Source organism: Mandrillus leucophaeus, unplaced genomic scaffold, assembly GCF_000951045.1.
Source record: "Mandrillus leucophaeus isolate KB7577 unplaced genomic scaffold, Mleu.le_1.0 Scaffold237, whole genome shotgun sequence".
Lineage (NCBI taxonomy): Eukaryota > Metazoa > Chordata > Mammalia > Primates > Cercopithecidae > Mandrillus > Mandrillus leucophaeus.
Genome location: NW_012102443.1, coordinates 872194 through 895846, shown reverse-complemented (window position 1 = coordinate 895846; position 23653 = coordinate 872194). Strand labels below are relative to the sequence as shown.

At 59.9% G+C, this 23653-nt stretch overlaps 1 protein-coding gene across 1 annotated transcript in view; it reads left to right on the top strand.

The window, feature by feature from the left end:
* FBRSL1 (fibrosin-like 1) overlaps nucleotides 1-23653 on the top strand; it is a 118485-nt gene that overhangs the window by 38638 nt on the left and 56194 nt on the right. Inside the window, 2 exon segments of the mRNA XM_011982229.1 lie at nucleotides 10292-10381; nucleotides 12667-12702. Coding sequence (XP_011837619.1) covers nucleotides 10292-10381; nucleotides 12667-12702 — 126 coding nt within the window.

Sequence of the window (23653 nt, the reverse complement as noted above, 5' to 3'; positions counted from 1 at the left end):
AGGTGGCGGGCATCTATAGTCCCAGCTGCTTGGGACGCTGAGGCAGGAGAATGGCGTGAACCCAGGAGGCGGAGCTTGCAGTGAGCTGAGATGGCGCCACTGCACTCCAGCCCAGGCAACGGAGTGATAATCCATCTCAAAAAAAAAAAGAAAAATTAATAAGGTGGGAAACACGATAGAGGAAATAAAGCCAAAAGTTGTTCTCTGAAAACATTAACAAAGTTGAGAAGTCCCTAGCTAGATGAACCAGAAAAAGAAAACACAAATTACGAATATTAGGAACAAAAGAGGAAATACCGTTATAGGCACTGTAGACATGAAAAAGGTGACATGGGGACAGTTTTATTCCAACAAATTAGGTGAAGTGGGAAAATTACTTGGAAAACAAAACTGATGCAAGATGAAATAGAAATAGATGATCCGAATAGTTTTTTTTTTTTTTTTTTTTTTTTGAGACGGAGTCTCACTCTATCACCCAGGTTGGAGTGCAGTGGCACGATCTTGTACAAGCTCCGCCTCCTGGCTTCAAGCAGTTCTCCTTCAGCCTCCTGAGTAGCTGTGATCACGGGCATGCGCCACCACACCCGGCTAGTTTTTATATTTTTAGTAGAGATGGGGTTTCACCATGTTGGCCAGGCTGGTCTTGAACTCCTGACCTCAGGTGATCCACTCGCCTCAGCCTCCCAAAGTGCTGGGAACAGGTGTGAACTACCATGCCCGGCGTAGGTAATCTGAAGAGTCTTACATCTGTTAGATGGAGTTTCTGGATGTCCACATTTACTGTCTTCAGTGCCACCTCCCCCAGCCCGCTCAGCACCCTATCACCAGCCTAACACATGAAGTCTTTTCTGATTGTCCCAGGCACGTTTCCACCGGTTAACACGCATCAGCTTGTTTAACTGCAGCCCCGTAACTATTCCCATTTGCTGGATGAGGATGCCGAAGGAAAAAAGCCGCCTCTAAATAACTTGCCCAAGGTCCACGCGGTGAGCAGCTGGACCGGGATTCAACCCCAGCGGCTTGGCTTTGTTGTGGAATCTGCACCCGTGGCCATTCCCTGGAGGGCAGCTTTCTGGGCCTCAGTTTTCTTCTCTGTAAAGTGGGGATGTTACTAAATAGTCCATTTGTTTTCGGGTGGTTGAGATGATAAAATGAGCTAACATGCAAGGTGTGTGCTGTCTACATAGCTGCGATTATGATATCGGTTCTTGCTTTTATTACTATGAATTCTCAGAGTAATTTCTCCCGCCTCCTGGGCCCGGCCTGGCTGGTTTGAGGCCCAGACGCCAGAGGCTCGTCTTTGTGCTGGTTGCCGGGCAAGGGTCCTCCCGTGCGGGGCCTGTGGAGAGAGGCCCTCGGTTAATCAGTGCCTTAGACTCTGGGCCTGGACCTGCCACCTGCAGGGAGCAGCAGGCTGGGTCACAGGGTCCTAGAGCCTCCTCCCACCCGACAGGGCCCTCCTGCAGACCAAGAGTCGGCCCAGGGGAAGGGGCCGCCCGGGAGGCTGGGGGCCTCGCCAGCCAGAGTGCTGTCAGGTGGGAGTGGAAGAGGAAGGCTGAGCACCTGAGCTTGGCAGGCACTGCTCGCCACAGCCTGGGGAGAGCCGGTCCGGGGTGGGTGTGGCCACCTCTGCTTTCCCAGCCTCACTCTGTTCGGGAAGGCTCTTCCGTTCCGCATCCACTTTGTATTTCTGGTTATTCAGCCCCTGTTCTGGGCCCGGGGCTGCAGCGACAGACAAGACAAGTGACCGTGCGGCCCTCGGGAAGTTGAATGATAACTGGGACGATGGCAGAGCAAGTGGAGACTGTTCTGAGTGTGAGCACAGTCGTGCCTGGGAAGGAGAGCAGGCACCGTTCGACCAGGCGGTCAGGGAAGAGCGCTCTGGGTCTGAGTGTGAGCACAGCCGTGCCTGGGAAGGAGAGCAGGACCGTTAGACCAGGCAGTCAGGGAAGAGCGCTCTGGGTCTGAGTGAGAGCACAGCCGTGCCTGGGAAGGAGAGAAGGCACCGTTCGACCAGGCGGTCAGGGAAGAGCACTCTGGGTAGATAGCACAGCCGCCCAGGCCTCTGGTGGCGTGTGCCTGAGGAGCCGAGCGGGCATGGGGTGGGCAGATAGGGCTAAGGAGGGACCTGGTCTCATGCAGAGGGAAACCACTGAGGGTTTTAAGCCAGGGAACAACGTGAGCTCGTGTGTTGTTACAAACTCATGATGGAGGCAGCACTGTTGTGGAGGCGTCGGCGCCAGTGGGCGGGCTGCTGCAGCTGTTCAGGAGGGTGGCAGTGGCTCGAATTAGGTCATTCATCTGTCGGACAGATGGGGCACAGTTGAGCAAGACCAGGTGATGCAGCCCAGGTGGCCCCGGCAGAAGCGGTGCATGCAGCCCGGGAGTCCAGAGGGGCCAACTCCAGACCTGGCGACACACACCTGCTGGAGTCCACTCTGACACGGAGCATAGCTGCTGCTCCCACCCCTCCTCCAGCACACAGGACTGCACGGGCAGGGCCTTGCAGACACTCACATGCACTCACCCAGACACACTAGTGTCCCCAAGAGCCTGCTGGCAATGCGTCTCCTAGGCCTTAACTCAGCCAGCATCCCTCATATCATCTGTAGTGTATTTCATCCATTCATCTACCTATCTCTCCATCCATCCACCCATACGTCCATCATCCATCCATCTGTCCATCCATCCACCATGCATGCATGCATGCATCCATCCATCCACCCATGTATGCATGCATGCAACCATCCATCCATCCACTCATGCATCCATCCGTCTACCCACCCATCTGTGCATCCATCCACCCATCTACCCATCTGTCCATGCATCCACCCATGCATCCATCCATCCATCCACCCATCTGTCCATCCATCCACCCATCTGTCCATCCACCCACGCATCCATCCATCCACCCATCTGTCCATCCATCCACCCGTCTGTCCATCCATCCACCTGTCTGTCCATCCATCCACCCATGTGTCCACCCATCTACCTGTCCATCCAACCACCCATGCATCCATCCACCCACCCGTCTCTCCATCCATCCACCTGTCTGTCTGTCTGTCCACCCATGCACCCATTCATCTACCCGTCTGTCCATCCGTCCACCCATACGTCCATCATCCATCCATCCATCCATCCATCCACCATGTATGCATCCATCCATCCATCCATCCATCCATCCACCCGTCCATCCATCCACCCATGTATGCATGCATGCAGCCATCCATCCATCCACTTGTGCATCCATCCATCTACCCATCTGTCCATCCATCCACCCGTCTGTCCATGCATCCACCCATGCATCCATCCATCCATCTACCCATCTGTCCATCCATCTACCCATCTCTCCATCCATCTACCCATCTGTCCATCCACCTGTGCATCCATCTATCCACCCATCTGTCCATCTATCGACCCATCTGTCCATCCATCCACCCATGCATCCATCATTCATCTGTGCATCCATCCACCCATGCATCCACCCATGCATCCATCCATCTACCCATGCATCCATCCGTCTACCTATCCACCTATCTATCCATCCATCCACCCATGCGTCCACCCATCTACCTGTCCATCCAACCACCCATGCATCCATCCATCCACCCATGCATCCATCCACCCACCCACCTGTCCATCCATCCACCTGTCTGTCCATCTGTCCACCCATGCATCCATTCATCTACCCGTTTGTCCATCCATCCACCCATGCATCCATCCATCCATCTACCCATCTGAATCACAACAGAAGAAGGTGGAGCAGCATACTGGAGTGTCCCATACTTGGGGGGCAGTACCTTGCTCCCCTGACACTGTGCTGACTCAGGGAACGCTTGGTCTCTCCTAAACATTGCCTGAGTCCCTCTTTACTGTACCTGCCTGTGCTAGGTAGGCAAGGATAAAAGACAGCCCCTGCCCACTGGGTGCTCATAGTCTACTGAAGAGAGACACAGAAACAAATACTTAGGGGACTGTGGGAGCCTGGAGGAGCTCTTTACCCAGCCTGGTTGGCATGTGGAGTGAACAGAGTGTCAGGAACAGTTTCTGGAAGAAGCAGGGCCACAACAACACTGTGTGGTGTTAGCCTGGAGGAGGGGAAGGCATGCTTTGCTAATACCAGGGTCCTGGAGACAGACAACAGAGTTTCCCTCATTCTGGAGCTTCTGACTCCCCACTCCCAACTCTGAGAGTCGTTCTTCCCATAGGCTATGCAGTCTCATACAGCTGGGCTGCAGTGCCAGACCTCACCAGTAGGTGCTGCCCTCAGCTCAGTGTGACTCCAGCCTGAGCTTCGAGCTGTGGCTGCTAAGAAGTGGCTACCCCTGGCTGGGCACGGTGGCTTACACCTGTAATCCCAGCACTTTGGGAGGTTGAGGCAAGTGGATCACGAAGTCAGGAGTTCAAGACCAGTCTGGCCAAGATGGTGAAACCCCGTCTCTACTAAAAATATAAAACTTAGCTGGATGTGGTGGCGAGTGCCTGTAATCCCAGCTACTAGAGAGGCTGAGGCAGAGAATCGCTTGAACCCGGGAGGCAGAGATTGCAGTGAGCCGAGATCTCACCACTGCACTCCAGCCTGGTGATAGAGCAAGACTCTGTCTCAAAAAAAACCAAACAAAAAAAAGTGGCTACTCCTCCAGTCTGAGGGTTGTAGGTTGAGTATGTGTGGAAGAGAGCCCAGAGGCTGTGCAGGTAGCGTGCATGAGTGGTGAGGAAGTTGGGCCCCCCTTTCCAGTGCCCCCACCAGCAGGTACACAGCCCTCCTGACACCTCTCCAGCACACCCTCCCAGCAGCTGTGGGAAAGCTCCCTTTCCCTGGCTGCTTCTGCTGTCTGGGATGCTCCCCAGGGCTCTCCCATCTCTTTCTTTGCAGATAGCAATTTTCCTGAGGCAGCCCCTGCTCAGGTTGACCCCGGAACTGGGTCACTTCCTTTCCCCATCAGGCTCACCTTGGGAGTATAAGTTCCGGAGCAGCACCAGTGACCGCCACAAAGCCCCTGCCCTCCGAGCTCCCGAGGGTGGGGACAACAGTCCACAAAACAGAGCAGGATGCAGTCGCTGGTGTCACGTGCTGTGGGTGTGGCATCAGCTCCTCCCGACCAGGGACGTGAGCCCAGCCCCCAGGAGGCAGCGGCAGGGGCCTGTGGTAGGGCCGAGGGCAGGACAGGGCGTAGCGTCTGCCTGCACGTCACCTGTGGCCCGGGCAGATTCGGGACGGAGGGGCCCCAGAGTCGGGCTCTTCCCTTGCTAAATATGAGGGGCCCATAGTCGTCATTCATAGCTCAACAAGGCCTAGAGACACTGTGAGGGATCCAGGGCTGTCCCGTTGGGAGCGAAGGCAGCGGAGAGAGGTACCACCCACCCACAGTTGTGCCAGGCACCTGCTCTCAGGATTCAGGGACGGCTTTGGGGGCTCATAAAACACAGAAAACCTGGACCAGCTGGGAGCTGGTAGGGACTGTGGGAGGTGGGGAAATGGAGCGTTGTGGACGATAGCAGCCACACCCTCTTTGCCCTGCCCTGCCCTGAGCCAGGGAGCAGGACACCCACTGCAGTCCCCTGAGGCTTCTCAACCTTGGCGGGTGGGGAACTTGGAAAGTCTGAAGTCCAGGCCCATGACGTCCAGTCCCTAGGGGAGGCCCAGGAGTCCTGAAAGCTCCCTGAGGGAGCACTGTTTGCACCAGGCCAGGAGCCTTGTTCTAAGGGGCTCAGCTCCTTAGGAGGAAGCAGGGACTGCGAGGAGGAGGGAGCACAGGCTGCGGGGCTGGGGCAGGGGTGTGCTGGGTCCACACACATTTCCACTAGGACACGGGATGGTGGCAGTTCCGCCTCTGCATATCTGTGCTCCATTTCTTCAGGGGCGTCACGTTCCTGTCTTCTGCTGGAACTGTGGCCCAGCCCAGCTAGCGGGTGTGGGGGCCTGACCTCTTCCCCATCTCCCAGGGGGCCTGCCCTTGGCCTGGCAGGTCTGAGGAGGCCACAGGACCCTTCTCAGGGTTCTCCAGGGTCCACATTAGAACAGCAGCCCAGGCAGCCCCTGACTCCTACCCTCCCTCCCAGGCCTGCGGGTGCAGAGGCTGGAGGCACTGTCGCCGGCCAGTCTGAGATCATGCACCTGTAGGATAGCCCTTGCCTGAATGTGACACCGTGGGATGGGGTGTGAGAGTCCCCTGGGTGTGATCTGATTGGTGTGAGGCTCACCAGGGCTGCAGAGTGTAGCTGTCGGAGTTGTGCACTGCACCACTCCAAGGCTGCCATTCCCGCCGTGCCGTATGTGGTGCGCGCATTTGCCCTGACCATTGCACGTTCCCAGGGAGGGCACCTTCTGCTCAGTATGTACACAGGGATACGGGGGCTGGTGTGGGGCCTCTTGGGTGCTCCACTTTGGGCAGGGCCTGTGCAGGACAGTGTGTGCTCAGAGCCTTGGGGCGGGTCTGGGGAGTAGGTGGGACGATGAATCAGTGAGCCATGTGCATGGGACACGGTGTGTACAGGGCCAGTGTGACTGCTGTGGTGGAGAGGGGCGTGGGTGCGTGTATGCGGCCGGTGCATCCCCTCAGCCTGGGGCGGTGTGTGTGCCTGCCAGTACCTGTGGGTCTGTGTGGGTCTCTGTGCGCCCCAGAGGGTTTCCTGGCTGCTTCATGATGGGACCTCTGCTGGCTCCTGTCTCTCTGGCCCCTTCCCAGCAACAGGACAGCTCAGGGGCACTAGTCCTGGACAGGCCGGTCTGCACCTGAGCCCCTGACTGAGCCTGAGCCTCCCAGTGGAACCACGTTTCTGTGGCCAACCCAGAGGCAGTGATTTTTGGACGTGCAGCCTGGAGCTGGGGGACGGTGTGGAGGGAGGGGGTTGGTGAGAGGAGGGGACCCTGGGGGAGGATCTCTCTATGCCTGGAGCCACCATGTTCCTGCGGTTACTGCCAGAACCCTCAGGGCCCCAGTGCTCTTGGGACACGGTCCTGGCCCCACCAGCAGCTGGTCTGTGGCTGCCCAGTGGAGTGCAGCTTGCAGGAGCAGGTTACTGAGGGTTCAGGAAATTTGAAGCCGGCTGTTAAACTGTTAGTGGCTTCCATCAACTGTGGTTTGGGTACTAAAGTTGCAGAAACTGACAGGCGCTCCATGCTGGCCCGCTAGGAGCTGTTCCTCGCACCCTGCTCCTGCCACACACCCCACCTGCTGACATAACTGGACAGACTCAGCCTTCCTCCCCCTACCCTAGGAACCACAGGCTCAGTGGGGCAGCAGGGCGCACTGTGAGGAGGGCAACTTGGGGCTGCAGTGTGTGTGCCGGGCCTGCTGGGCTGTTGGCTGTTGGCGCCATCAGTGAACTGCGTCCGGGGCCCTACCCGGCCTGCGCTGCCTGTCCCCCAGCACCTGCCACCTGGCAGATGGAGCCACCTTCTGTGTGCACCAGGAACGGTTGCTCCTTTGTCACTCTGGGAGGGCAGGGGCTTGGGTCTGCTCTGCTAACTGCCCAGAGCGGTACCTGACTCATCGGGGCTCCACAGGCGTTGGTTGGACGAGTGGACAGATAGGTGGGCACACTTCAAGGCTGGGGTGGGCACAGGTGCAGTAGCTCCTGCCCGCCCTCCACGGCAAAGGGGTCACCCTCTGGCCCCAGACATGGATGGGTCTCCAGGGACTGTGATCTTGTCTCTCCAGCTCCTGCGGGGAGTGGACGTGTGGCCTCCCTGGCCCCTGGCGTGGCTGGTGGGCAGCACTGAGAAGCGGCTGGACTGAGGGCAGCCCCCTTGGCTGTTTGGGGTCCTGCCTGGGGACAGAGTGGGGTGACCAGCCGTGCCCTATGTCCAGGACACAGGTTCCCAGTTCTACAGGGTTTTTCGAGACTTGGGACTTTCAGAGCTAAAACCAGCCACCCGAGGAAGGGGAAGAGACCCCACCCCACGACGTGCCTGGCCACCTCTCAGGGCCTCCAGGTGCGGGAGGAGCACACGCAGGGCAGCCCGCTGAGCCCCTCTGCGGGCGTGGGGGTGAAGCGTTCCGTCTGTGCCCAGCCCTGACCGGAGGTGGCTTTTGTGTAGGTGTGAAGTGTGGAGAGGTGCCCTACTTCTCACGACTCCGCTGTGTGGGTGTATCTTAGCCCCGCCTCCCCTCCCACCGGCTGGGTGTCCTTGGGCAGTGAGCAGCCGGCACCACTGTACTCAGCAGCCCTGTGGCAGCCTTTCCTGTCGCCGCCAGGTCCTGCCCTGAACCGCTCTCCCTAGCAGTGAGTGCAGGGCTCATGGGGCCGTTGCCAATGGCCAGACCCCCAGCGGGCCGGTGACACACGGTTCCTGGAGCGGGCCTGGAGACTCCTTCCTGACAGGCTCTGGGGACGGTGATGCTGCATTTCCAGGACCCCACTTTGAGAACCACTAGGAGTGGGACCCTTGGCTCCTTGTGGAGGTGAACGGAACTCTTGACGGCCCCAGCAGGGCAGCACGTGTGGGACGCGGCGGGCAGGGCTGCCCGACTGAGACCGTGATGCCAGCTCCAGGGGTGAGAAAGGAGGGGTCGTGAGAGTCCAGCTGGTGACAACAGTGACACCTGGTGGCCTGGAAGGTGCCGGCCCCAGGATCCGCTGCACTGGCCATGCCACCACCTAAACCTCATTGCACCGAGGGGCCCTGCCAGGATTCCGGAATGTTACAGTTACAGACGCTGAAACTGAGGCTGGGGGAGGCCAGTCCCTTGCCCAAGGCCACAGTGCCGGGAAGAGCCGGGCAGCCTGGACAGGGTCTGTGAGGGCTACTGCGCAACTAAGCAGGTCACTAGCCGACCACCCTGACCCCAGCGCCTGCCCAGTAGGCTCAGACTGCTCGGGGGCTGCGTCCCCGCCCAGCCGGGGCCTCCTCCAGTGCGGGCTCCTGCTACTGTGCGGCCTGATGGACCTCATGGGCCCGGGGCATTGGACCTCAGGGGCCTGGGTGACATCCCTTAATTGGTACTGGCACTGTCTGCCTTGTGTGCACCGTCAGCCACACAGGGAAGGGGTGCGGGACCCCGGAGGCCTGTTGCTGCAGGAGGTGCACAGAGCGGGCTCTGGCTGCGCCCGAGGTCGGCGGGGAGCCAGGCTCATGGCTGTAGCGAGCCACACCAGCCGGTCCTGGGACAGGTTTCCCCAGGCTGGGGCGCGCTCCTGCCTAGGATGACTCAATGTAAAGGGCCTCACTGGGGGCCCTGGGATGCGAGGCCTGGGGGCCCAGACGTGCTGGGGCATGTCGCCACAAGGTGCAGAATTGTTCTAGATCCGAGGTGGCCAGAGAGAGAGACTGCTGGGCCTCCACGGGAGGCTGGGAGCTGGCTGTGCGGGGCGTCCCTGCTGGGTGCCGACCAGCAGGAGCTCTGGCCTCTCACTTCCCTCAGCGTTGTGCAGGTTTGAAATTATTTCCAAGTAGGAAAGTTAAATACATGCAGGGCTCTGGGTTTGGTCCCTGTGTGGCCACTTAACCTGTCTGCACGTCTGTTTGCTCATCCACGAAACGTAAAGGAAAATAGTTTCTACTCGGGGCCACTGTGTGAGCAAACGTGTGAGTGCGTGCAGAGCGCCTGGGCCAGGCCCTGGCATGCAGCGGCGCCCATGCTGGCTGGTGTCAGAGGTGGTGGCGGTGGGCAGTGAGTGTGGCTGCTCCCTTCTGCAGGTGATGAAACCGAGGCATGGGGAGGCTGAGCAGTGGCCCAAGGGCACATGGCCAGGGACAGGCAGGTCCCACCACCACCTTGCTGCTTACCCCGGGATGGTGCCGACTGAAGGGGGTGGAGTGGGCACAGCCAAGGGACAGTGGGTGGTACTGAGGCTTGGCCTGGAGGTCGTAGCCCTGTACAGCCAGATGGAGTAGTGCTAACCAGCCAGCGGGCGGCTTGGCCGTTGAGGTCAAGAAGAGCCCAGGGTGTGGGAGAAGGCCCCACCCGTGGTCCCCAGCACCCCCAGGATGTCTTCAAAGTCAGTGGCTTGTGGAAGGGGCGGCTCCGAGCACATGGCGGTTCTCATGTCAGTGAGCCGGCGGGTCCTGGGTGGGTCCTCCCCATCCTGGTAGAGTGTGTTGTCGGTGTGTGAGCCGTCAGCCGGGATGGCATTCCTGGCTCTGCAGAGCTCTGTCCTGCTGCTGCTCCCGCCCCCAGACCAGGACCCGGCCCACCACAGCACGTCACATCCCAGAGCGCCCAGTGGCTGTTGGGGTCCCCGGGGCCAGGGTGCCGGGAGCAGGCACGTAGCCCTAGCTAGCGGGCCCCGATGCGGACATGGTGAGGTGGAGTTTTGCCTGAGACAGTGTCTCTCTCTGTCCCAGATGAAGGTCACCGTGTCCAAAGGGGGCGACCGGGACAGTGACGACGACAGCGTCCTCGAAGCCACCAGCTCCCGGGACCCGCTCAGCGATGTGAGTACCCACAGCTGCCTGCGCCTGGAGGCTCCCTGAGTCTGGGCCGCCTGCCCGCTGCGTCCTGCACAAGGGCATCCTGGAAGCCGCTGGTTAGGGCCCGGTTTCCCATGAAGGCGTTGTCTTAGCAATTAGCATTTTGCCTTCATTAAAGCATGATTTTTTACTCATTAGGACTTTCCCCATTAGGAGAGATTTAAATGAAGAAACGGTGAGCGAGCTAGCAGGAGCCCAGAGCCCAGAGCCCAAAACGTTCAGCCTGCCTTGGACGCTGCGCCTGCACCGCTGGCCCTGGGGGTAGAGGGCAGGCGGATGACGGCCGAGCCTCGAGATGGGCACCCCTGTGCTACCGCTGGGGACGCCTGGGCTGCCGTGGGTCCTGCCCTGCTGCTGGGGACAGCCACCTGCCTCGTGGGCTGGGGCGGGAGACAGGTGGAGTGTGGAGGCAGCAGGGTACGGGGTTTGTTAAACGTCAGCGGAAGGTGCTTCTTTCACCCTGATCAGGTCTGGGCCGAGCGTCCCAGGCTCCCGACGTGCCCGTGCCAGGCAGAGGCACACACTGACCTGGGTCAGGACACGCCTTTGGTGTCCCTGAGAGAGGCCCCTAGGCCCCAGGTCCCAGGGGGGCCGGGACCCCCCACACTTAGGCTCTCATGCTGGATTTGGCCAGTGACAGGGCTGGACCCTGAGAGCGCGGCTGTGGGAGCACCGGGCTGGGGCCTGGAAGAGGCGGGAGGCGTTGACACCTTTTCCCCAGCTCCTGCAGGTGTGGGGGGTGGGCGGTGGGAGGAGTTCCGATGAATGGAACCTGAGGCATCTCATTATCACTTAAATGAAGGCCTCACTGCCCGTCTCCCCATCTTGTTGCCACAAGTTAGGAAAATAGACTGGGAATTACCTGGGGTCGCCGCTGCCCTGGTTCTTCCTCTGATTGCCAGCCCATGGTGAATGAAGTCACATTCTGGGCACAACGCAGCAGCTGGGACTGAGGCTCAAACCCGGGGCGACAAAGGCCCCCCCGCCCCTCTGACAGCTGGGAGCTGGCGGGTGGGCCCATTGGGACCCAGGGCCTTGGGCTCTGTCCCCTGACACCCTGGGGCCCTTCAGGAGTTGACCTGGCCCTGGCAAGGGTCTGTCTGGGGAAGGGGAGGGGGTGTCCTCCCCAACTTTGTAGTGGGGGTTTTAGATTGGTTTGGGAGAGTGGGGGGCTGCTCTCAGCTGGCCCCATAGCCCCCCTTTTCCTCCTCTGCCCTGCCCCTCGGGGTGTTGGATCTTTGCATCTGCCCCCTGCTCCCCAGGCTGCTCTGGACCCTCTCCGTGAGCCCCACCCTGCCTGGCTCAGTGACCCACCCCATCCACTACAGCAACCCTGAGCCTGCTTCCCCTCTACTCCGGCTGGGGGAGGCCCTGGTGGTCCGAGTGTGTAGCTGGTGTGATCCACACCTCTGTCCTGAAGACCTCACAACACCCACTCAAGCCAGAGGGATCCAAGGGTATAGGGGGCCCCCAGCAGCCCCTGCAGACCAGAGGGATCCCCACCAAGGGTGTGGGGGGCCCCCAGCAGCCCCTGCAGACCAGAGGGATCCCCACCAAGAGTATGGGGGACCCCAGCAGCCCCTGCATACCAGAGTGTGCCCTGATGTCTGAGGGGCTCCCAGCTGCCATCCCCCAGCCCCGACCCCTTCACCTGTCAGGCCCCTGTGGTAAACCCTCCTTTGAGGGCTCCATCTGGCACCTTCTCCAGGAAACCTTCCATGACTAGCCAGGGCACCCTCCCCGAAGTCCTGCAACTGTGGACCCCTCTGGTGGGTGGGCATGGAGGGAGGTCAGCAGAAGCTGGGGCCCTGGGCCGGCCTCCCCCAGGTCTTCCTGCCTCCTCTGAGGAGCGTTTCTGGTGGGGCCTTCCCTCTTGGGGACAGGGAGCTAGCCAAGGGCGTCTCTGTGGGAGCCTCCTCGGGTTTGGATCCCAGAGCTGCTGCAGGGGAGCCTCAGACTGGCTGGGCCAGGAGGACAACAGCCCCGGGGAGGACCCCACCACGGCACCCCCATGACGCCAAGCTCTGTCCTCCTCCCCGTGGCCTCAGCCCTCGTGCCCCCCTGCCTGTGAGGACGTCTCGCTGGCGGTCTTGGGCCTGGGCATCTGGACCTGTCCCCACCCGGGAGAGGTGCTCAGCCGGGTTATGGGCTGTAGGGCTGCGGGGCTGCAGGGCAGGTGGCCGGGTGCGTCCCTAGGAGTTTGGGTCAGAGCCGCAGCCTCACTGACTGTCCCCTCTTCCTTCCTGCAGAGCTCTGCGCAGGCGGTCTCAGGGAGAGGCTACTCTGTAAGTCCCCCAGCACCCCCCCAACCATCTTTGTCCCCTTGGGGCCTTAGGACCGGGCCCCCACCTCACCTGTCCGAGGCCCCACAACCTAGCTCACCTGTCTTGTGCCCGCTTTCCCTCTGAAGCCCCAGACTGGTTCTGGCCTCAAGCACCATGGGGCTGGTGGGGAGCGGGCAAGCTCCGGATGAAGATTCGGGGGAGTGTCCTGCTCACGGTTTGCCAGAGGCCCCCAGGCTGACGTGCTGCCCCAGGGGGATGGGCTGGCCCTGTGGCTGTGGCCCTGCCAGGAGCCTCGGAGTGGTCAGCCTGCACAGACCCCAGCTGCGGCTAAGGCCGCCGGGATCCGCGGGACCATGGCCGGGCTGCTTCCTGGGGTCCTACTGGGGGCCTGGGACATTTGGTGTGGAGGTGCCCGTGGTGTGAGCAGCCGCCTCCAATGCCCCAACCGGTACCTGCTTCAGCCCGGACAGAGAGGACTGGGCCCAGGTTGGGCACTGCAGAGCAGCACCCAGGGAGCCAGCACCCCGTGGCGGGCAGGGGGAAGGAGACCCGTGTGCAGCCTTCATGATGGGTGTGTGCCCGGGGGGGAGCGGGTGTGTGCCCAGGGGGAGTGGGTGTGTTTCGGTGTGCCGTGCCGCCCCATGGGTGCACATGGCACGGCGGAGGTCTCCTTGCACATGTGCCTGGACTTACTGTGGGAGTGGCCTGGGAGGCCAGGCGCCGACCCTTGTCCCCCAGACCTGGAGGCCCAGCCCCATCTCCCCAACCCCCATCACCGCTGTCCCCTGCTCTCCTCATGACTGTGTTTCATTTTCCCTTAAGTATCAGGAGGAACATTAATGACATCGTAAAACCCAGAGCTCCATAAAAGCCATTTCTACAGATTGACGGCCTGCTCGGCTCGTGGGAGGGTGGGGGCCTGGACTCCGCCCGCCCCGTCCCTGCAGCCCCCGCAATTTCCAGGCCGGAGAGGCTCCCTCACTAAACCACAGCAGCTTTTTATAGGGTGTGTAATTAACCATCAGTGACCCAGTGTGGCCAGGCCAGAGGGGATGCGGACTGGTGGGGACACGCCCCACTGTCTCTGTCCCACAGCTTCTGCTGGTGGCAGAGCAGGAGGCGGTGAGGGGGCGGCATGGGCAGCGCGGCCACAGGCCAGGAGTGGACCCCATGCTCCCTGGACCCAGGATCATGGGCAGGAATTGGCCACTTGACTGGGTCACGGCAGGGGCTCAGCTGGGCCCTTCGCACCCCCACCCCAGCTCCCCTGAGGCTGCCCTTTCACCTGAGGGTCTGTGTAAAGCCCTGGACTCAGCTCTGCCACCCTGGGCTCGGCTCTGCCACCCCGGGTTCTGCCTTTGGCCTCTCACCTGGTTTGGCCCAGAGTCCATGAGCCGTTGACCTGGGGTGGCCGGAGCTCACTTCTGGGCAATGGTTCCTGGAGCGTCCACCCGCCCAAGAGACCTCTTCCTGGGGCTTTCCTTCCTCCTGTGCTGCGTGGGGCCTCGGCGAGCTTTGGGCACTCTTGCTGTTGTCGTCTGTGCGCAGGGGGCAGCCCCTCAGAGGTGGCTGTGGTTGTCCTGACAGCCATCGTCATGAGTGTGACGACGCTCCGCCACCCTTCTCTGGGCGGTGTACTGGGCAGGCCCTCAACCATATCCCGACAGGCCGGCTCCTGGTGTGCACGTTCGGGGTCAGCGTGTGGAAATAGGCTAAAGCCACCTGGCCCTGGCTGCTGGGAGGCACCTGGGCCAAGGGGGGTGCCCTGATGCTGACTCCGTGGGCAGGAGGAGGGCTGCGGCCCCTGCGTAGGTGCTAGACTGTGAGTGTCGGTGACATCTCCGAGTGCCGGGCAGGGCTCCTGCCGGCTTACTGTGGGTCGGGGGAGGGCCAGGTCTTAAGCTCTGGAAGGTGGGCTCTGCCCCCTGTTACTGGTGAGGTGTGCACATGGTCACCTCCTGTGGCCACCCCAGCTGGTCTGAGGCCCCCAGGGCACCTGGGCCTCTCTGCCCTGAGCCACTGGGTGCCCTTCTGCTTCTTAGTCTCCATTCGTTATTCAGGTCTTCTCTCCAGAGCACTCTCTGTGTTTCCTGAGAAAGCCCGTCATTAACTTGCCAGCTGCTTGCAGCTTAACCCCCACAGCCGAGGCACAGAAGTGACAGATGGTGGGGTGGGGTGAGGGGGAAGGCAGGGGAGGAGCCGGCCTGCTGCCCAGGGGATGGGGTTCCCCTCCAAGCCGCAGGAGCCCGGGAGGACCCTGAGGGCTGCAGACGGTCCTGTGTGTGTGCCCTGGGCCCCGGCGCACACAGACCTGTGTTTCAGACCCTGGTGCGTACAGATGGGCCCCGCCATGTGCAGGTGTGCACCTGGGGCCCTGGTCCGGTGTAGCCCTCAGTCGCCCACGCTGTCAGCCCTGGGGGCCCGTTGTGTCCAGTGTGTGGGGGGGTACAGGTGAGAGCCCAGGCTCCAGGCAGACAGCAGGGAGGTGCCCGGCCTCCTCGAAAGTGCTCCTCGCCGGCACCGAGGACTGGAGGCAGGTGGAGGCCAGACCACCTCAGGGGCAGAGGACCCAGAAACAGCCCCACAGTCCCCGGGGCAGAGGACCAGAACCGGCCCCATGGGACACGTGCCCAGGAACAGGACAGGCAGGACCCAGGAGCAGGCAGGGGGCCTGGGTGAGGGTCTGGATTGTGCTGGAGCCTGGGACCCACTAGTGGGGGTTCGGTACTTCCCTGAGGCCCTCAGACTCCTGGGGTGCTCCCTAGGCTGGGGCTGCCGTATGTGTGTGGGCGTGTGTGCATGTGCGTGTGTGTGTGTGTGTATGTGCGCATGTGCCCGTGTGCACCTCGTGTCCGCGGCACCCCCGTGTGGTGGGCTGTGTGGGGCTGTGTGTTGCCTTGTCGAGCAGTGTCACGGGTTCCTCGCTGGGCCTCTGCGTGTGTGTGTGCGCGCGTGCATCCACGCGCGTGACCTGTGTGTGTTGTGCACGTGGTGTTGCGTGTTGCAAACTTGGCATTGTGTGTTGTGAATTTGGCATTGCATGTTGTGCACGTGGTGTGTGTTGTGAACTACTTGGCGTTGTGTTGCTCACGTGGCACGGTGTGTTGTGCATGTGGCGTTGCATGTTGTGCATGTGGTGTTGCGTGTTGCTCACGTGTGCACCCCTTGCTGCCTGCCTCTCTGTGACTGGCTGCCTATCTGTGACTGAGGAGCCACAGCCAGGCCGGCAGCCTCCCATGTTGCTGAGCGGCACAGGCATTCTTCACCTGGTCTGGTTTTATGAACCGTCCTGAAAGTGGTGTAATTTTGTCCACATCGGTGGCCAGCAAAGCCCCAGCTATTGCTCATCCTCAGCAGCTGCTGCCCCGAGTGTGTGGTTTGGCCTCCTCGGCCACCGTCAGCACTGTAAGGTTGAGCTGCTTCCACCCGAGGATGTGGTGACTGACGGCAGCGTGGCAGGGGCAGCGTGGCAGGGGCAGCGTGGCAGGGGCTGGCGGATTCGTTAGACAGAATGAGGATCCACAAGAGCCTGCTGGGGTTGGAGCCATTCCTGCCGGCACAGGAGCCTGGCTTGCCCTCCCACACCCGTGCACAGAATGTTCTGGAAGGGCCCGTGGCCAGCAGGGGGCGTGCAGGGGCCAGGGTGAGGGGCCGGATGAGCTGCAGGGTATCGGTGGCAGCCCATGGTGAGGCCCAGGCCTCAGGGACCCATCTCATCCTGCACGCGGCATTTAGTTACCAGATCATCGTGTTCTCCAGACAGGGTTGCAGGCCCAGAGAGGCCAATGGGGCCACCCATGGGCACCCACCTCAGTGACTGGGAACTGAGACCCTCAGACCTCCCTCACCACTCAGCTCCGCCCGTCCAGGATTGTCCTCCATGCGGCTGCCCGGCCCCTTGTGCCCGCCAAGAAGGGCCACCTGCGTGGCTATACCCACACGTCCTCCTCTGCCCCCAGTAGCGCCCTCTTGGCCGCAGCCCCACAGACCCTTCCTGTCCCCACTGGCGAGGCCGTCCATCAGGGTCACAGACACCTGCCCTGCACAAACTGAGGTGTGGAGAAATCGGTCCCCTTGCCTCCCCTCTAGCCCGTGTGTGCGGAGCGTGGCCATGGCCAGGGCATGCCTGTGGGGAGACAGACGGGAAAGGCCCTGGTAAGGGAAGCCAGGGAGCTGCTGCCCCAGTTGGGGTGTTAAGCACAGCGCAGACGGGTGGGAAGGGGAGCCAGGTCGGCGGGGACAGGGACAGGGAGGTCTGGAAGTGGGCGGGAGGAGGGGCCAGGCCGACTGAAGCAGGCACAGGTTTGAACAGCGGGGCCGGTGGGAGGCTCTGAGGCCCCTGAGGAGGGAGCTCACCGCGTGCTTGGGGGCAGGCCTGGGACAGGGAGGCTGGAGGTGGGCGGGAGGGGCAGAGACCCTGGTGGGACTCTGTGCCCAGGTGGGACACTGCAGATGCCACCAGCCGCCCAGGCCCTGCCGCCCTCGCTCTGCACCAGGCCCGATACAGGCGCTGTCTTTACTAGGCAGGTTTATGACACTCATTACGTGGCTCCTTGGGCCTTTTCTGAGCAGCCATAATTTGTACAAAAGCAATAAAACCCATCAGCCTCTGCCTGGAGTCAGAGAGCCTCAGTCTCCCAACCTCTGGGCACAGGAGGGTCTTTCAGGCTGGCTGCCATGTGAGGACTGCAGAGGTGGGGGCTGAGCCATGTCCTCACCCGTGGTGGCCACAGCCCGTGCCCATCTGCCCACCCATTTGTTCATCTTCACGCACCCACATCCGTGCATTTACCCACCACCTATCCCTGTCGGCCACCCATCTGTCCGTCTGTGCCACGGTGATCGTGTGCCCGAGGGCAGTGGCCTCAGCACAGCCTGACTCTGGGCTGGTCTCCGTGCTGGGCACGTCACACAGGGTCCCTGCCCTCAGGCAGCTGCTGTTCCAGTGGGGAGGGGAGCCAGTCGGTACAGAGAGCAGCAGCTGCCAGCTGGGAGGGAAGGTGGGCCGGGGTCAGGGCAGCGTCTCAGAAGGGGCAGGCCAGGGCGTCTGGGTAGGGGCAGGCCTATGTGTGCAGGACCTGAGATGGGCGGGCGCCGCTGCGGGAGGAAACAGGGAGGGGTGCGGGGGAGCTGGGTCGTGGAGGATGGGAGGCTGTGCAGATAGTGCCACTGTCCCCCACCACCCCAGGCTAAGTGACGGAGGGGCTGACCCACCCAGTACTGAGAGGGGCAGGGTCCAGGCCGGGCTTGTTCCAGCAGCCCAGGCACCACCACTCAGCCCTGGGAGGTCGGCATGGGGGCAGCAGGGACTTGGGGTCCTGGGAGGTGGCCGTTCTGCCGTCCACCCCCACTCGGGGCCTGGCCTCTGTGGGCTGTGGGAGGGCGTGCGTTGTCGGGCCCCAGGTGAAGAGAGTGTCTGTGTGTGAGAACACCTTCATCTCCATGGCATGTAGATCACTGACTTCTCCACCTGCGGTATTTGATTGCAAATGGGTGATGTCCATGAAGAGGCCTCACCTCCGTCTGCAGATGCAGATGCCGAGGCCCAGGCGTCAGCTGCACCTGTCGCACCCTCTACCAGGGCAGCGTCCAGATGGGGCCAATGGATTTGGTCCCCTCCCTGTCCACCCTTTTCACCTCGCTGCCTCCCTGTCCACTTGTGCCCATGCAGGGCTCACTCCCCGCGGCTGGCATGTGCTCTTTTATCTTCCGTTTCATGGGTCAGAATTGAGCAAGGCTCAGCCTGGCTGGCTCCTCTGTGCTACACTGTGCTCACTGGGGTCTCCCGGGGACGGTGGCTGGTGGCTGGGCTGGGTGGAGGGTTCAGGGTGGCTTTGCTTACGTGCCTGGCTTCTGGGCCTCAGTGGCTCAAGGCCCAGGCAGCTGTGGCCAGCCCTCCCAGAGCCTCAGCCAGGCCAGCGGCACCATTCCATCACATTCTGCAGGTCAGAGCCCCCCAGCCGAGCCCAGGTTCCAGGGGAGGGGTTGGACCCTGGCCTGGGGGGGCCTCGTAAGTGCCGCCCTTCACCCCGCCCACAGCTCCTTGCAGCACTCCCAGGAATGGGGACCACAGCCGTCCACCAGGCAGGGCAGCCCCACAGGGCAGGGAGGTGCCCGACCAAGGAGGGCGGCACAGACAGTGAAGGTGACGGTGCACAGCCCTGCTGGAGACGGCCAGGCTGGAGTCCAGGGTGTCCGTCAAGCTGAAATCCAATTATGGGAACAGGCTGGGCTGCTGTGACACGGGGGTTAGAAATTAATGTTAACACTGTTTCTGGTTAAGACTTTTTGTGTTGATAAATAATTCATGAAGCAGTTAGCACTTTGAGCCTGACAACACGAGAATATATTAATACGATCGGCTCCAAGAAAGGTCAGCCACGTGCTTGGGGCCGGGGGGCCATCTTTTATTCATTCCCTGACACAGGCTTATTAATTATTCTGGTCCAGCCAGGGCTGTGTTGGGAGGGACGCTAATGAGAAAAAGGAGAGTGGATTTGAGATCCACACTCCATCCACTGTGGGGACGCAGAGGGAGAGATGGAAGGAAACCCCGTTGAGGCCTTTGAGGCAGGATGGGAGCTGCAGCCTGGCCCCCTGACAGTGCTGGTTGGGTGTGAAGAGGTGAGCAGAGCTGATCTGCAGGTATGTGGGTCAGTGGCTGCCAGATCCCAGCTCTCCCAGCCAGATGAGGAACAGGAGCAAATGCAGCCAGTATCAGAGAGCAGGAGGTGCATGGGGAAGTGAGGCTGAGGCTGTGGGTGCCCCAGGCACACTAGGCCCAGGGGGTGCAGGAACCCCCAGAGAAGCAGCTGGGCAGAGACCCAGAGGGGAGGTTTGTGGGGCCAGGGGTTAGGAGTCCTGTGTGTGTGCATGTGTGTACATGACAGTGTGAGTGCACATGTCCATGATAGTGTGAGTGCATGTGTGTCCATGACAGTGTGTGAACGTGTGTACATGGTGTGAGTGCACATGTGTACGTGACAGTGTAAGTGCACTGTGTACATGATGGTGTGTGTGAATGCACATGTGTACGTGACAGTGTGAGTGCACGTGCATCCATGATGGTGTGAGTGCACATGTGTCCATGATGGTGTGAATGCACATGTGTCCATGATGGTGTGTGTGAGTGCACGTGTCCATGACGGTGTGTGAGAGTGCACGTGTGTCCATGATGGTGTGTGTGAGGGCACTGTGTACGTGACAGTGTGAGTGCTCATGTCCATGACAGTGTGAGTGCACATGTGTACGTGACAGTGTAAGTGCACTGTGTACATGATGGTATGAGTGCACGTGTACATGATGGTGTGTGTGAGTGCATGTGTACATGATGTGAGTGCACGTGCGTACGTGACAGTGTGAGTGCACGTGCATACGTGACAGTGTGAGTGCACGTGCATACGTGACGGTGTGAGTGCATGTGCATCCGTGACGGTGTGAGTGCACGTCTGTGACGGTGTGAGTGCATGTGCATCCATGATGGTGTGAGTGCACATGTGTACATGATGGTGTGTGTGAGTGCACGTGTGTACATGATGGTGTGTGTGAGTGCACATGTGTACATGACAGTGTGAGTGCACGTGTGTACGTGACAGTGTGAGTGCATGTGTGTACATGGTGTGTGTGAGTGCATGTGTGTCCATGATGGTGTGAGTGCATGTGTGTACATGATTGCACGTGTGTCCATGATGGTGTGAACACACGTGTGTACATGATTGCACGTGTGTCCATGACAGTGTGAGTGCATGTGTGTCCATGATGGTGTGAGTGCATGTTACATGATAGTGTGCATGAGTGCACGTGTGTACATGGTGTGAGTGCACGTTACATGATGGTGTGTGTGTGCACATGTGTACATGACAGTTTGAGGGCACATGTGTACATGATGGTGTGAGTGCATGTGTGTCCATGACACTGTGAGTGCAGATATGTCCATGATGGTGTGAGTGCATGTGTGTACATGACTGTGGGTGAGTGCATGTGTACATGACAGTGCACATATGTGTACATGTGTGTGGATGTGTGTACATGATGTGTGTACATGTACTTGGCAGTGTGTGCCATGTGTGCATGACAGTGTTCTACGTGTACATGGTGTGTGTGTGAGTGCACATGTACATGACGGTGTGTGTGCCATGTGTACATGATGGTGTGAGTGCACGTGTGCATGGTGTATGTGTGAGTGGACGTGTACATGAAAGTGTGTGCCATGTGTACATGACGGTGTTTGTGAGTGCCCATGTACATGATGGTGTGTGAGTGCAGGTGTACATGACTGTGTGCCATGTGTACATGATGGTGTGAGTGCACATGTACATGACGGTGTGAGTGCATGTGTACATGACCTTGTGCCATGTGTACATGATGGTGTGTGCATGAGTGCACATGTACATGACTGTGTGCCATGTGTACATGATAGTGTGTGATTGCACATGTACATGACAGCATGTGTGAATGCACATGTACATGACGTGTGCCATGTGTGCATGATGGTGTGAGTGCACATGTACATGAAGGTGTGTGTGCCATGTGTACGTGACGGTGTATGTGAGTGCATGTGTACATGATTGTGTGAGTGCACATGTACATGAAGGTATGTGTGCCATGTGTACGTGATGGTGTGAGTGCCATGTGTACGTGATGGTGTGAGTGCCATGTGTATGTGATGTGTGTGAGTGCATGTGTACATGACGGTGTCAATGCTATGTGTACATGATGGTGTGAGTGCACATGTGTATGTGAAAGTGTATTATGTGCATATGTGTACATATAACTGCACATGCATGCATAACTGCGTGTCTGTGCATGTGTGTACATGAAAATGTATGTGGCTGTGCATATGTGTGTATGTAACGGTGTCTTTGCATATGTGTATATATGATCATGTTGTGCACGTGCCTGTGTGGTAATGACTGTGGTGAGGCCAGGGGCTCTGGTGGCATGCCGGGGTCTTCAGGCTGGTGTGGGGTGGGGTGGAGTGGAAGCGGCTGGTGTCCAGCTCTTGTCGCCAGGAACCCCCTTGCTGTGTGGAGACAGCTGGAAGGCTAGAGCACAGGGGCTCCAGGTGGCCATGCTCAGCAGGACACGAGGGCTGAGGGTTAGGGCTGTGCTGCATGGCCACCCTGTCGTGTGATGGGTGCCCTCTGCTGTGGGTGTGAAGCCCACAGAGCATGTGGCCAGGGACACGTACTTAATGGGAAGAGGTGCACTCGGGTGGAGAATGGAAAGCTGTTCTGAGTGAGACGGTTCCTGTCCGGTGTGTGAGTCGGGCCGAGCCCGGAGGTGGCTGTGGTGGGCCCTCCCCGGCCCGTATCCCAGGGCGTCACAGCGCGAATGCCGGTCCAGCGTGTCCGGTGTGTGAGTCGGGCTGAGCCTGGAGGTGGCTAAGGTGGGCCCTCCCCATCCGCGTCCCAGGGTGTCACAGAGCAAATGCTGGTCCAGATTTTCCGTTTGTGGCAGTCGCGACTTGAGAAAATTACAGGTGATTTTGTGCATTTTAGAGCATTTAGGTCCAAGGCTCAGGCGGTGCTAAGCAGGTTTCTAGTACTGCAGATGTCTGGTGGAATGTTCTGGAATTGCACTGGGGCTGGGCAGTGCTCCCTCGGGGACTGGCCCCAGCACCTAGTGTCCCAATCTTTGTGACAGTTGGGAGCCCCCAGGAGGACAGTTTTGTCCCCTCCAAGCACAGCGTGGGGCTGCAGGCAGTGCGGACTTCGGAGCCCAGGCCGCTCACGTGTGTGCCTGCCATGTCTCCAGCTGAGTGGACCCTGTCGACCCTCGGGAACAGGATCCGTGTTCTCAACAGACAAGACCATGGATCAGCAAGCAGCTGGTCGGAGATCCTCGCTGGGTGGGATCAGGGCCCTGAGCAGAGGGGCTGGCCGCACTCGTGTGGAGGGGCAGGGTTGCCACTGCACGGAGAACTCGGAGGGGGGCCACAGAGCCCTGAGTGCCAGGAGGAGCCAGACTGGCCGGGACTCGGGAAAGAGCGTTGGGGGAACGGGCTCACCCAGATCCCTGGTCAGAGCGAGCTTGGCTGTGGCTGGGCTGAGTCCCTCGGGGCAGGGAAGAGCGTTGGGGGAACGGCTCACCCAGATTCCTCGTCAGAGCGAGCTTGGCTGTGGCTGGGCTGAGTCCCTCGGGGCAGGCCTGGGACTGTCTCTTATACACATCTAGATGTGTATAAGAGACAGGTGCACAGGTGTACGTGACAGTGTGAGTGCTCATGTCCATGACAGTGTGAGTGCACGTGCATCCATGACAGTGTAAGTGCACTGTGTACATGATGGTGTGTGTGAGTGCACATGTGTACGTGACAGTGTGAGTGCTCATGTCCATGACAGTGTGAGTGCACGTGCATCCATGATGGTGTGAGTGCACATGTGTCCATGATGGTGTGAGTGCACGTGTGTCCATGACGGTGTGTGTGAGTGCACGTGTCCATGACGGTGTGTGAGAGTGCATGTGTGTCCATGATGGTGTGTGTGAGGGCACTGTGTACATGATGGTGTGAGTGCACATGAGTCCATGATGGTGTGAGTGCATGTGTGTCCATGATGGCATGAGTGCACGTGTGTCCATGATGGTATGAGTGCACGTGTACATGATGGTGTGTGTGAGTGCATGTGTACATGATGTGAGTGCACGTGCGTACGTGACAGTGTGAGTGCACGTGCATACGTGACAGTGTGAGTGCACGTGCATACGTGACGGTGTGAGTGCATGTGCATCCGTGACGGTGTGAGTGCACGTCTGTGACGGTGTGAGTGCATGTGCATCCATGATGGTGTGAGTGCACATGTGTACATGATGGTGTGTGTGAGTGCACGTGTGTACATGATGGTGTGTGTGAGTGCACGTGTGTACATGATGGTGTGTGTGAGTGCACATGTGTACATGACAGTGTGAGTGCACGTGTGTACGTGACAGTGTGAGTGCATGTGTGTACATG